Below are 15,289 nucleotides of genomic sequence, written 5' to 3'. Positions count from 1 at the left end.
ACATCAGAAGGTCTCAGAATGGGGGAAGGAGGAAGAAGGGAGAGAGAGAATAGGGTGAGTTGGGAGGGGAGACTTAGACACTTGTCTAGTAGCCTTGTCATAAAACTGGCAGTAGGACTATTTGAGATAGATGTCTTTGAAACAGAGGCCTCATACACCAGTATCATTTACACTAGCATCATGCTTCTAGGATTTATAACTAATCTCATAGTTTTATTATCTTATTCAGCTTAGAGTCTAGAATATCTAGAATACTACCTGGGAACATTGATTATCAAGTGTATATGTCCCAGTGGCTTCTATATGGATATGAGGCAGGAGAGAAAGAAACCAAAGCCCCCACATCTGGGCATGATCAAAGAGAAAGCAGTTTATGGCAGGAAACCCCCTGCAGTGGTTAGAGGTCACAACTACAAGGACTGACTAGAACCAGATCATTCCAAGATGGAAGAAAATTGACCAAAGACCGACCCCAAAGCTCAGTATACCATCATTACAATGAAAAGTGACACCACAAATAGAAAGGTGGCCAAGGGGGACAAACTCCATCACACTTCCACAACAACCCTGTTAGGAACATGGCACCCTCCCACCCAAAAGGCAGAGTCAGAATTTGGTGCCACAGCGCTTGGAAGACCACCCCCCCCCCCCTCTTCCACCTTGGACACACATAAAATCCCTGGAACTAACTGACCACATGTGCAACTCACTCTCATGTTGGTCCACTCCTATGGGTACTTTTCTTCTACAGTGGCACCCACGCCCAGGCCTCTTTCTTTGTCTCTACCTGAATAAAACTTGCTTTATTTTCACTTTGATTCATCCGTGAAATCTTTCCTGGATGAGTCAAGGATCTGGAGGTCACCTGACACTCGAGAGTTCCGGATGGTGCTGGGGCAGGGCCAGCCCCCAGCACAGAAGCGGTCCAGTAACACCTACATACATGAGAAGTACAGAGACAAAGGGGAAATGAGGCATATGTGACATTCTGAGCTAAAGAGAGATATTGGAGATACTACCCTTTCCCCGTTGTATACTCTTGGCTCCTTCTTCCTAAATTAATGACCTTATGTGCATGGGTTTATTTCTGGGCTCTCTGTTTTCTGTTTCTTTGATCTGTGAGTCTGTTTTTATGCCAGTACTGTAGCGCTTTAAGTACTATAGCTTTGTAGGTAGTTTGAAACCTGTGAGCATGATGGTTCTAGCTTAGTTTTGCTTTCTCAAGATTACTTTGGCCCTAACCAGTTTGGCTCAGTGGATAGAGGGTCGGCCTGCAGACTCAAGGGTCCCAGGTTCGATTCTGGTCAAGGGCGTGTACCTTGGTTGTGGGCACATCCCCAGTAGGGGGTGTGCAGGAGGCAGCTGATTGATGTTCTCTCTCATCAATGTTTCTAACTCTCTCTTCCTCTCCCTTCCTCTCTGTAAAAAATCCATAAAATACGTGTTTTGTTTTTTTTAAAAAAAATATTGCTTTGGCTATTCAGTATCTTTTGTAGCTCCTACAAATTTAAGAACCGTTTGCTCTATTTCTGTGAAAAATGACATTGGAATTTTGATACAGATTGCATTGTATGTATCGATTGCTTTGGGTATTTTTTAATCAACCTAGTAAATTTGAAGATCTAATTGGCTTTATTAAGTGATTCATGAATCAGACAGCATCCCATCTAACAATTAAGAGAAATTTCTGAAGGGTTATACAAAAGTAGAAGGTTTTTACAGAAAAAAAGAGTAGCATAAGGGATCTATTAATAATGGAAAAGAAAGGACTGGCGGGGGGGCGGGGCGGACCTTGACATCTTTTCTTTGGGAGATGACAAGAGGGTTTTATCATGCAGATTCCTTCTTCTTTCTACAGGGATGGAGAGGGCCCATGTGACAGATTACCTTACTGGTGCTTGACCAAAAGATTCTAATCTGGTTGATTAAAATTGCATTTCTTGGAGATGTAGACACTTCCATTAGATCCAGTATTAAATCCAGGTTTGGCATCCTGCCTGGACTTTCAGCATGAGTGATGCCATTTTGAGCCTGTGGTAGGGTATAACAATATTAATTTTTCCAATTAGTGAGCAGAGTATACCTTTCCATTTTTGTGTCTTTTTTTCATATTTTTTAAATATATTTTTATTGATTTCAGAGAGAGAGAGGGAGATAGAAACATAAATGATGAGAGAGAATCATCAATTTGCTGCCTCCAGCACACCCTCTACTGGGGATCAAGCCCACAACCCAGCATGTGCCCTCGTCAGAATCGAACCTGGGACCTTTTAGTCCACAGGCTGATGCTCTTTTCACTAAGCCAAACCAGCTAGAGCTTTTTTTTCGTATTTTGTATTGATTTCAGAGAGGAAGGGAGAGGGAGAGAGATAGAAACATCAATGAATGATGAGAGAGAATCATCAATTGGCTGCCTCCTGCACTCCCCATTACTGGGGATGGAGTCCAAAACCCAGGCATGTGCCCTTGACCAGAATTGGACTGAGGCCCCTTCCGTCAGCAGTCCAACACTCTATCCACTGAGCCAAACTGGCTAGGGCCGTTTTTTGTGTCTTCTTCAATAACATCCAGCAATATGTTATAGTTTTCAGTGTACAGGTCTTTCACTTCCCAGGTTATGTTTATTCCTAGTATTTTGTTCCTTTTGAGGCAGTTGAAAATGGGATTATTTTCTTAATTTCTCTCTCTGACACTTTGTTATGAGACACCACAGATGTCTGCAAATTGATTTTGTATCCCACAATGTTGCTGAATTCATTTATTGGTTCTAACAAATTGTTTTCATTTATAAAAACTTATTGGAGTGAATGAGTGAAATAAACTGAATGTATTTAAAATGCAAAGTTTTCTGAATTGAAGGAGCCATACAGAAATTAAGAGTACATGTAATCACCCTGATCCTCTGATTCCTTATTTCTGGTGGTGATGTGAGGTGATAAACCTAATTCAGTCAATTTTGTTAATAAATACAACATTTAGAAATATTTGGTGAGTCTAAGAACTCTTTCACAAGTATGGCGTCTACATATGCATACATCTGTGTATACTTTATATGATTTTCTTTCTAATAAACACATAGACATATATGTCCAACACAGACTCATTAATATTTTCACCATTAATGTTGAAAGAATACTTGAAAACATTGGAGAGAATAGAAGTTAAAAGAACAAATTATTAAACTCTCATGAAACTAAAAGAAAGTAAAAATTAAGACATGAAGATTTAAAGTAGAATTGTTGAGGAAGATGGCGGCAGAGCTGGTGGAAGATGCTCTCTCCTCCTCCCTGCCCTGAACCTGGATCACAACTAAATTATACAACAATCAACCTGGATAACCAACTGAAAACAGCTGAGCAGAATTCTTACACCAAATATTTGCAGAAGAACCCACATCAGGACCAGTGCCATCTTTCCTGGGGCAAGCACTCCCCTCCAGACTGCACAAGCCCCAAGCTTCTGGCCCCCTTGCCATCCTATCTGAGCTCACAGCCTACAAAAGAGTGTGCTGTCTGAGCCTGTACTAGGAATGGGGAGGCAGTGACATTATTTCTAGAAACTCAGATCAATGCCAAAGATAATTACTTGAACTTGCATAACAACCTTGCCTTGTTTACTGTGCTTTCCCTGGTAACCTCCCATATCTGACTCACTTCCCTCAACACCTTTTTCTGTCTTCAGCTAATGATGATGGTTAAGGTGGTATTTTCAGGAGTTACTTAGTTTTCCTAGGTCTCTCCCACATATATAGGAGGTATACATGTTATTAAACTTTTGTTTGTTTTTGCCCTGTCAATCTGTATTTTATTACAAAGACTAGAGGCCCAGTGCACAAGATTCCTGCCCTTGAGGGGCAGATCCCTCAGCCCGGCCTGCAAGCTCTAACAGTCCTGGAACCCTGGGGTAGGGGGAGGGAGGATTTCTCACAGTCAGACATCCTTAGCACTGCCATGGAGACTGGAGAGGCTCCTGCAACCACTGCTGTGCTAGCCAGCCTTGAGCCGGGCTTTCGGCTGAGCAGCGCTCCCTCTGTGGGAGCACGCTGACCACCAGGGGGCAGCTCCTTCATTGAGTGTCTGCCCCCTGGTGGTCAGTGCCCTTCATAGCGACCAGTCATTCTGCTGTTCGTTCTATTTGCATATTACCCTTTTATTATATAGGACGTGTAAGCCAGGAACCCAGAAGGGTATAGGTTAAATTATTTCTCCACCCCTACAGAACAACAGGCTATACCAGTGGTCGGCAAACTCATTAGTCAACAGAGCCAAATATCAACAAGTACAATGTTTGAAATTTCTTTTGAGAGCCAAATTTTTTAAACTTAAACTTCTTCTAATGCCACTTCTTCAAAATAGACTCACCCAGGCCATGGTATTTTGTGAAAGAGCCACACTCAAGGGGCCAAAGAGCCACATGTGGCTCGCGAGCCGCGGATTGCCAACCACTGGGCTATACCATATAGCCTAGGGGAGTAGAAGGCTATACCGTCTAGGTTTGTGTAAGTGCACTTTCAGATTCGCACTCAATGACAAAGTCACCTATGGATGCTTTTCTCAGAACATATCCCTGTTTGTAAAGCAGTGCATGACTGTTCATCTTTCATTCAAAATCTTAAGCAAACACAATTTTTGGTGAAGATGGCCTACAACTACTTGCCCCTTACTCTACAACAGGACCAAAACTTTCTCCTTAAAGAGTGGTCCTCAGGCCAGGACCTGCAAAATCAGCATTTTCCTGGAACTTATGAGAAATGCAGATGCCCTGGGCCCACCAGCACCTGCTGAATCAGCATCTGTACTTGAACTAGAATTGTGGGTGATTCGTATTGATAAAGACTAACAGCAATTTAAGCAAACATAACCAGTCAGGAGGGGCCATGGGAGGAGCCAGCACTAATGGAATTTCTCACACTGTATGTCATCGGGAGAGCCCTACAGGAAGAACTCTATGTTTATAAAACTCCATGGTTCTAACTTCCCCTTCCCTCTTCCTTTCCCTTCCATAAGTACCCCTCCATCTTGGCACACAGGCCACAGTGTGCATGTGGGTTGTTATGTCTGCATGTCATGTCTTTTTTCCTGAATAAATCCTCTTGGTGATGAAACACCTAGTCAATAATATTTTTTACTCAATAATATGCACTGTGAAGTTGAAGATGGGCTCATCTAGACTAGGAATTTTTACCTTATAAATATGACATAATTATGTGTGTTGGGTACTGCAAGTATTTACTAGCCTATCTTCAGATATTCCCTCATTAGGAACCACTGCATAGTTTGAGAACTAAAAGCATCATGACATCTAATCAACACCTATTCCTTACTCTGATTATAATTTTGGCTTGGTCACTAAACTTCTTCAAGCCCCACTTCTGCAATGGAGAATGAAGGTCATAATTTTATCACTTCAGAGAAAGAACTTTTATAAAATTTCAATCAAACAATGCATATAAGGTATTAAACTGAGATTGTACAGCATAAAATTATAAAATTATGTCTCATAATTAACAAAGGTCTTATAATGTGGGACTAAATAGCAGCTCTTATCTTCTGATCTAAGTATGAAATTCCTCATTGATTTGGAAACTGTGTCATGAAGCCAAGGAGGGTGGTGACCAAAGCTTTACGTCAAAGTCACACAGTTCTCTCCCTTGTTAAAGAGAGAAATTGCAGTTTTCTGGAGGTATCATGGGTTGTGCCCCACGAAAGATCAGTACTGTGAAAATCCAAGGTTCCTAGTCAAGCCAGTCTCCTCAGTCTTGGACTTTAGAGAAAATGTAATTCAAAGTTGGGTAAGGTGCTGGGAGATGAGACCTCAAGAGGGTCATGGAGAAGGAGTAACAAAAACAGGATTCACTTAACTTCTAACCTGGTTCCTTGGGAACAAAGAATCGGCAGGAAATTTTTCCATTCTGTTCTGGCCAGTGTGTCCCACAGGGAAACCGGGTGCTCAGAGGTGGGAGCAACAATGCAAACAGGTATCTAATGAGCAGATAAAGGAGGTGTAAGATCTCCTCTGCAGCAGACTCAAAACCTGTGCAAGGTTAGGCTGGAACAGAACATATTTGTTTCTTTGGAGTCTCAAGTCTGACTCTGAGACTAATGCTTGACTCCTTCCCGCTCTTTTGTCTGAGAACAGAGCTTCAGTCTCCCACATGAACCATCCAGGGAGCAATTCAGACTTCTACAAGGAGCCCTTCCTTTCAGATACCCCAACCAGGTGAGTCTGAGAGTGCAGCAGATGCTGTGGGAAGATTCAAGGAATGCATCCCAGAATTTCTCCCTGAGTAACCTGAGAGCCTAACCAAGCCATCTCAGAGCTGAGAGACTGCCATATCTGTTTGCTAGGCAGGCGAATACATAGTTAATACATTCAGAATGCTAGATTAGTTTTCTCCTGAAAACACTGCTGTTTGGCATAGAATTCCTTTATATGTGTATAGATGGATTTAGGGGACTGGGTGAAAATGTATTAATTTTGTGTGGTCAGTTCTATCAGTCTGTCATATTGTGTCTTCACTCATTACTTTCAAATGTAAACAGTTCTACATCTTTCACCTTGGCAAAAACATTCTTTTGCATTCAATTAATGATCTGTTCTATTCATTTTCTAAGCATAATCTCTTTAGGTTTACATAGGTAGAAATTATAACTATAGATACTGCTTTCTTCACTGCCTTTTAAAATTATATTTTTGTATTTTTTTCACATCCTTGCCCATATATCTGGGATTGGAGACCCATACTGATATAATTAAATTTTTGTGGGAGGGGGTTTTTGCTTTTTTTTTAATTAGTTTTATAATTTTATTAATGCCATTATTTGAATATATAATATTTAACTATGTTTTTCCCTGCCATTTTTATATTATGAAAATTCCATACCTTAACTTTTTTCCATATAAAAGCACACATTTATAAAATGACATAAATGAACAAAACCAGTGAGCTCCATGCTCATTTGACCTCACATTATACAGAGAAGGCCCAGTACAATGAAATAAGTGTGCTATGATATCATATTCTCAGGGGTAAATATGTGAAGAAAGGGGATCAATTGTTTTGGCATAAGCAGGATTTATGAAAAATGTTCAGGGATTATTTGTACGTTGACAAGGAACAGAACCAGGACTGGTGCCCACCCATCAGTGTGTCACAAAAGAGATCAAAACTCAAAGCCAAAAATAAGGTAAGATGCTATTGAGCCATTTAACCACCAGAGTGATCTAATAAACGTGGCATAGGTGCAGGAATCACAATTAGATCAGAGGCTGGGGAGGACGCTGTGATGAGGCCAGTGGCGCAGTGAAGGTCCACTTGGTGTGTGGTCCCTTGAGTCCCAGGTAACTTCAGCACCCACGCTGGCTCCTTCTTCTCTCTGCACTGGCCCTCTGCTGGGCTCTTCACTATTACTACTTTTCCTTTCAAGCAGTTCTTGCATTTCTTGTGTTGAATTCCAGATCTGTTTTACTGTGTCTCAAAATAAGACATGCCTTTTACATTGTTATCCAGCATTTTTTGCTCACACACACACGAGAGAGAGAATATTTTTCACACACACACACACACACACACACACACACACACACACACACATGCACACACGAGAGAGAGAGAACAAAGGGAACCATGAAATGATTATGTATGTGCCCTCAATGTCTATGACACACTCTAATACTTTCTTTTGTGCCTCCTTGACTCCATTCTATTTCATTCTTACAACTGTAGTCTGACACCCTAATGGCTCCTGATCCTAGAATATGGAGAACACTCCTCAAGCTTGTCCTCCACACCTAGCTTCATAGAATCCTGTCATAGAATACATGTTTATTCAGCCACACTAAACTAAATCTGAAAGGGGAATGAGTTTGTATAACATGCTCTATGCCTCAGGTACTCACAGTCTAGCAAGGAACAAAGACATGGGATTAAATAAAAATCTCACCATGGGTGCCCTAACACTTAGATTAAGAGCATGAGAAAGGGACATTTTCCTATCCTAAAGTTAGAAAAAGAAAAGGTTAGCGAAGGATCAGATCCAATCTCTCTGAAAGAGGAGTTGGAGTTTGGGGGAGAAATTTAAATCAGAGAGTTCAATTATCAGCTTTAAAGTTCTCTCTGAGTCAATGTGAATATTTGACTAAACGGGTGCCTGCCTGATAGATGGGAGAGATGACAGGGAACTGAAATATGTCTGTGGAATTGGAGTCAAGATGTTGGGAAGCAATAAATACATTTGAGAGGTAGAAGAAAATAATCAGACTCATCCCATCATAGTGGTAACCATTCATTTACCAACAAGAAGGAAGTACACCAAGCTCTCTACATACAGTATATTGATTATCTGTCCACCATCATAGGCTGATGGATACTACAATCCTCATCATCAGGTGAGGATATTAACAATTATTAAGCTGTAGCCCTAACCAGTTGGCTCTGTGGATAGAGCATGGACCCAGAACTGAAGGGTCAAGGACACAATTCTAGGGTGTGGGCTCGACCCCCAGTAAGGGCTGTGCAGAAGGCAGCCGATCAATGATCCTCTCTCATCATTGATGCTTCTATCTCATTCTCTCCTTCTCCCTTCTCACGTAAATCAATAAAAATATATTTTACAAAAAAGACAAAGAGACAATCTGAAAAGCAGAAGAGAAAAGCAGTTAGTTACCTACAAGGAGCACCCATATGACTCTCAGCTGATATCTCAACAGAAACCATGCAGGCCAAAAGGGAGTGGTAAGAAATATTCATGGATGAATATCAAGGACCTACAACCAAGATTACTCTACCCAGCCAAGCCACCATTTAGAATTGAAGGTCAGATAAAGAGCTTCACATACAGGAAAAAGCAAAAGAAGGTCATCACCAAATCAGTACTACTGGAAATGTTGAAGGGTATTCTTGAAGAAGAAAAAGGAGGAGGAGGAGGAGAAGGAGAAGAAGAAGAAGAAGAAGAAGAAGAAGAAGAAGAAGAAGAAGAAGAAGAAGAAGAAGAAGAAGGAGGAGGAGGAGGAGGAGGAGGAGGAGGAGGAGGAGGAGGAGGAGGAGGAGGAGGAGGAGGAGGAGGAGGAGGAGGAGGAGAGGAGAAGGAGGAGGAAGAGGAAGAAGAGAGGGATAAAGGAGGAGACAGAAGAGTGGAGGGAAAAAAGGAGAAGAAGAAAAAGATAGAAAATATGAAGAATAAAATGGCAATAAAAACATATCTATCAGTACTTGAAACTAAAAATCAAAGTAAATGAACAAGGAGTCTAATGAACAAAATAAACTGATGAATAAAATAGGAACAGAGGCATAGAAACATGGAACAGACTGACGAATCTCAGAGGGAAGGGGACAAATAGGGAAGAGATTAACCAACGAACTTATACACATATATGCATTACCTATGGACACAGACAATAAGATGGTGAAGGCTGCGGAGGGATGAGAATTGGGTAAAGGGGGTAATGGGGTTGAAAAAGGAGGACATCTGTGATACTCTCAATAATAAAGATTTTAAAACAAACAAACGAACAATAAAAAAAAAAAAAAACCTGTGTAGTCCATGGCCACCTTGGGGAAAAGGTCTGAGGAGGACAGAAATTCCTAATCAGAGATGTCATGGGTTGGGGTGTGTGTCTTAAAGGGGGTGATATGTTAAAAAAATAGATATTGATTACTTTACTGCAAAGTATAATTGTAGCATTTCAATTATGTTAGTAATAGCCAATTGTTTAAAAAATGATCATGCTATTTTTTCTTTCCTAAAAGTCACCTACACCACATGGGACAAGGCAATGACACCCCAATTTCAGAATTTCTTCTTCTGGGATTTTCAGAGGAACCAGCACTGCAGCCCCTCATATTTGGGCTTTTCCTCTCCATGTACCTGATCACTGTGTTCGGAAACCTGCTCATCATCCTGGCCGTCAGCTCAGACTCCCACCTCCACACACCCATGTACTTCTTCCTCTCCAACCTGTCCTTGGTAGACATCTGTTTCATCTCCACCACCGTCCCAAAGATGCTGGTGAACATCCTGACACAGAGCAGAGTCATAACCTATGCAGGCTGCATCACACAGTTGTATTTTTTCTTACTCTTTGCAGGACTGGATGACTTCCTTCTAGCCGTGATGGCCTATGACAGGTATTTGGCCATCTGCCTCCCCCTGCACTATGTGATCATCATGAACTCCCGGCTAAGTGGACTGCTAGTTCTGATGTCCTGGACCATGGGTGCCCTGAATTCCTTGTTACAAAGTTTAATAGTGTTGCGATTGTCCTTCTCTATGGACTTGGAAATTCCCCACTTTTTTTGTGAACTCAAACTTGTCATCCAACTTGCCTGTTCTGACAACTTTCTTAATAACATGGTGATGTATTTTGTAGTTGTGCTACTGGGTGGTGGTCCACTCGCTGGTATCATTTACTCTTACTCTAAGATAGTGTCCTCCATTCGTGCAATCCCATCAGCTCAGGGGAAGTATAAGGTATTTTCTACATGTGCATCTCACCTCTCAGCCGTCTCCTTATTTTATGGTACATTCCTAGGAGTGTATCTCAGCTCTGCTGCTACCCACAGCTCACCAAGTGCAGCAGCCTCAGTGATGTATGCTGTGGTCACACCCATGCTGAACCCCTTCATCTACAGTCTGAGAAACAAAGACATAAAGATGGCCCTGAAAAGATTCTATGGGATGGCAGGTACAAAAGGGACAATCATCCTGAGATAGAAAAAGTGCTCCAAGACCCAAAACCAGAAATTGACATTCTTTCATCAGATTGTAGTTTTCAGACTTGGTCCTTGTATGCTGTCATTGAATTTCCTTTGTTTGTTTCAACTCTTCTATACAATTTAAGTAACCATTTTATTAAGCTTTTTGCTTTGTCTGTTATATGGACAGTTGTTCCCTTTGTCTTTTTTTTACCTTCACAATGTTTTTTCCAACCTTGATCAGTAATATTTGGAAGTTTTCATTTAATTTACTGGCAACTTTGATGTCTTAACAATAATTTCTTCTCAAATAACTTATATCATTGTATGTAATTCATTCTGTGTTCACCATGTGTCCCTCATTCTTTGTACATCAATATCTTAACTGATTGTCCTCATACTGTAGACTTTATAACTGTTCCCTATAAGTCTCAGTCTATTGACAGTGATGGAATAGAATAGGAATGCCTGGGCACTGGCCTGGGTCCTACAACTTGTTCCACAGACCAGAGTCAATGTTGTGACCAGATGGATCCTTATGGTCCTTATTATGATTGCAACTACCATCATAGAGCTATGAAAATGTAAGTTTTATTACTCACAGGTCCAGCATGCTCAAATGCCACACAGGAAGGGGTGTGTGTGTGTGTGTGTGTGTGTTGTGTGTGAAAGAGAGAGACAGACAGGCAGACATAGAGATAGAAAATGGACTTTGACTGAAGGGCTATGCCTGTACTGGAGTCCAAGACAGGATGGCTAGGGTTTTGTGGGTTTACTTTTTCTTTAAAACATAAGAGTTGGCATTAGAGCAGGGGAAGGAAATGCGGGTCACCTACAAGGTCAGTTATCAAGGTTTCTACAAGAGGAATTTTGCAATATGTTAATCTTGTGTAAAAAAACACAAAAATTCTGTGTTTAATTCCAAATAAACTTTGCTCTCCAGATATATCCATTGTTTAATGTGAACTTTCTTCCTTTGCTTATATTGAAATTGCTTCTAATCTATATATATAAAGAGGTAATATGCTAATTGGTCCTAAGGATGTCCCAGTCACAACCAGTCAACAAGGTGGGTGGAGCTGTGGGGCCTCGGTGCGATTTTGTCCCACCCAGGCAGACTCCCCGTGGCCCCACAGACAAATCCCAAAGCAAAACCAGGGTTTACTAAACTTTACTGGAGCTGTTCCTCACACACCCCCCAGGACCACACCCTGCCCCAGGACCATGCTGCCTGGTACAGGACACCCCGGCAGCCTCCTGACAGGCAGGTGGGTGGCTGGGGAGAGCCGAGTGAGGTGGGGGCATCAGGGAGCCATGGAGGGGTGGGGCGGCCAGAGCCAAGTCCAGGGGGGTCTGAGGAGAGTGCCTGACAGGAGCCCAGACTGCAAAGAAGGAAGAGGAAGTGGCCACAGGGAGCTCTTCCAATCCCCCTGCATGGACACCCTACCCCAGCCCCCGCAGCCCCAGGGGGTTGGGGAGGCTGACAGGACCAGGAGAAGACCCAGCCTTGGGGGTAGCTGCAGCCCACAACTCCAACTCCCTATCTTTTCCCCCAGCCACCCCCGCCAGGGGCGCCCACAATAATAGCATGCCAGCGACGACCCGTCAGTGCCCCGAGGCACCCGGGTCCCGTGACCTGCCACTGCTGGGCCCACTTCTCTGGGGCCTGGCATGCCTTTTCTCCCTACAACTCCAGACCAGGGTGAAGGCAGGCCTGAGCAGTACCCCAGGGTCAGACCCACACCCCCAACAGCAGCAGCACTGTCTCTGCAGCGGAAGTGCACTGAACCTATCTGGGGGCCATGGCTAAACCTGCCCTCCTAGCCTACCTGGCCCCACCCTGACCCGGCCCCGCCCCACTCCAGGAGATCTGAGCCCCACCCCAAGCACTTACAGCTGTGAAACGGCCACATTTAAAGAATGGCGCCAAGCTGGGAGGTTTGACAATTACTACCCCTTCGGCCTCACCACCCCCCCTAGCGCCCCCTAGCGCCCCTCCCTGCCAGCGCCTCCAGGGACGACCACCGCTACAGGGATGCTTGCCAGAGCCTGCCACTCCAAGGCCTGCCAAACCCTCTGCAAAGCTTCAAAACGTACAGTCCCAGGAAACAATCATGCTCTCCTCCCCCAATCAGCACCTGCTACCTGCATGGGTACCCGTGGGCAGTTGGGGCAAGCAGACTGGTGGGGGCCAGGGTGGGGGGTAGGGGGAGGCAGTTGGGGGTGAGCAGGCCTGCAGGCAGAGTGGTTAGGGGCAATCAGGCAGGCAGGCAGGTGAGCAGTTAGGAGCCAGTGGTCCCGTTTTGCGAGAGGGATGTCTGACTGCCGGTTCAGACCTGATCCCTGTGGGGTCCCAGATTGGAGAGGGTGCAGGCTGAGGGACAGCCCCCCCCCCTGCGGTGTACGAATGTCGTGCACTAGGCCACTAGTCTATATATATAAATGCCTAAGCAACCGAATGACCGAAGGACCAAACGACTGGTCGCTATGATGTGCACTGACCACCGGGGGCAGACACTCAACACAGGAGCTGTCCCCTGGTGGTCAGTGCACTCCCATTGCCAACTTCCTGCAGCTAGCCAACCTCCCACAGTCCCTCCCCCCGGCTGGTCAAATGCATGCCATCCCTCCCCTTGGAAGGCCATCCTGCACGGTCCCTCTCCCCAGCCAGCCAACCTCCCAAGGTCTGCCCCCTCCTGCCCCCGCCAGCTGGCCAACCTCCTGCAGTCCCACCCCTGGACAGCCGGCCACTCCTGATCAACCCCAATCACCAGCCAGGCCTGAGGGAACCCACCTGTGCAAGCATTCATGCACCAGGCTTCTAGTTAAAAATAAAATTGGATATATTTCTAGTTCCAAATCAAATAAAATTAAAGGGCAACTTTGTGGGTGGTGGCAGCATGAGTGCTTATGTAGCAGCAGTGTCATACAGCTGGCAATATGATTATCTGAGATGGATGTCTTTGAAAAAAAGCTTAGTCAGGTACTTGTGATACAAACATGCTACTGTGTTTCATACATAATTTTCATGTTTCATTGTCTTATTTAGATGAGGGTCAAAATGAGGGTCCAATTATAATAAGGATCACAGGGTCCATCTATCACAATATTGACTCTGGTCTCAGGAAAGAGTAGTAGGAACCAGGCAAGTGCCCAGCCATTCCTATCTTATTGCATCATTATCAATAGACTGAGATTTAGAGGGAACAATCATAACTAACTTAGTTACTGGAAAAACTTGATTATCAAATATATGTCTCCTAGTGGAATATACTTGGAAACATACATGAGATGTTCAGAGACAGAAAGAGACAGTGAGGTACCGTTTATATGACATTCTGAGCTAAAGATGAGATAAAGCACCGGGAGCTACAGAAGGGAGGAAAGACATTGTAAGACATTAAGAAGAAAAGATGTTCAGTAATTAGAAATTTGCCTTGTCCTAGGTATCTTACTAATAAAAGCCTAGGTGGCCCTCACACTGTCACGCCATGATGCCCTCACGCCATCACAAACCATCACCAGGATATGGGTCCTGGCAGCTCCTCCACACAGCCAGGAGTAGGTGGGGCCCGGCGGCTCCGCATGGCCCAGAGGCAGTGCATCAGGGTGGCACTCTGGGACTCAGGGCCATCACACAGCGCAGGCAGGGTCCCAGGACTCGCACTATTTGTCACACCGAGTCACTAGTCCTATATAATAAAAGGATAATATGTAAATTGACCAAACGACAGAACAACCTGTCATCATGATGCACACTGACTAACAGGGAGCAGGTGCTCAATGCAGGAGCTGCTCTCTGGTGCTCAGTGCGCTCCCACAGGCGGAGTGCTGGTCATCCAGAAGCCGGGCTCACAGCTAGCAAACACAGCAGTGGTGGCGGGAGCCTCTCCCACCTCCGTGGCAGCGCTTAGAAAGTTGGACAACCCTCAAGGGCTCCTTGACTGCGAGAGGGCACCGGACAGTCTGAGGGACCCCACCAAGTGCATGAATTTCGACCCCCAGGCCTCTAGTAGGTCAAAAAATATTATCTCTGATGATAAATCTTATTATTGGCAAGACTCAAAGTTTAAATTTTTTAAGGGAAAGATAAAAGTTCCTATCTGGCAACTAAAGGGGAGCTCAGAGGGGATGTACAAAAATAGAAGGTTTTTATAGGAAAGAGGGAGGGACAAAGGAGTTATTAAAAACAGGGGAAAAAGGATTATTTGGGGGTCAAGATGGGAAGAAGGATTTCTATCATACAGATTCCCTCTTCTTTCTGTAGGAGATGGGGAGGGCAATGTGACAGATTACCTTACTGGTCCTTGACCAGAAAATTTAAGGCTGGTTGATTAAAATTAAGCTTTTGGAAGATGTTGAAACTTCCATTAAATCCAGTATGAAATCTAGATTTAGCATCATGGGTTTTTAACAGGAGTGATGCCATTTTGGGCCTACGGTTTTCTCTTTAACAATAGTATTGTGGAAGGGAAATGGCAGCCTATAGGACAGCAGTGAAGGAGAGAGTGTGAGTGAGTGAGGGAGCAAAAGGGGAGTGCGTGGATGTGTGTGGGGGGTGTATGTGTGCGTGAAGGACAGTCAGATTCCGCACGA

General features: G+C 43.9%; 2 protein-coding genes across 2 annotated transcripts in view; one reads left to right on the top strand and one right to left on the bottom strand.

Moving 5' to 3' along the window:
- LOC308251761 (olfactory receptor 7A10-like) overlaps positions 1–15,289 on the bottom strand; it is a gene marked incomplete at both ends in the record, with an annotated part of 299,707 nt that overhangs the window by 218,585 nt on the left and 65,833 nt on the right. The gene's annotated exons all lie outside the window — the stretch shown is intronic.
- On the top strand, positions 9,721–10,712 carry LOC308249732 (olfactory receptor 7A10-like; the record flags this gene model as incomplete). Its single annotated transcript, XM_080671479.1, has 1 exon — positions 9,721–10,712. Exon 1 carries the CDS (start codon positions 9,762–9,764, stop codon positions 10,710–10,712), a length of 951 nt encoding a protein of 316 aa, XP_080527605.1. The 5' UTR covers positions 9,721–9,761.

This window comes from Plecotus auritus (assembly GCF_963455305.1).
Source record: "Plecotus auritus genome assembly, chromosome: 6".
Taxonomy (NCBI): domain Eukaryota; kingdom Metazoa; phylum Chordata; class Mammalia; order Chiroptera; family Vespertilionidae; genus Plecotus; species Plecotus auritus.
The sequence above is the reverse complement of the archived record's forward strand: the minus strand, read 5'-3'. Positions and strand labels throughout refer to the sequence as shown.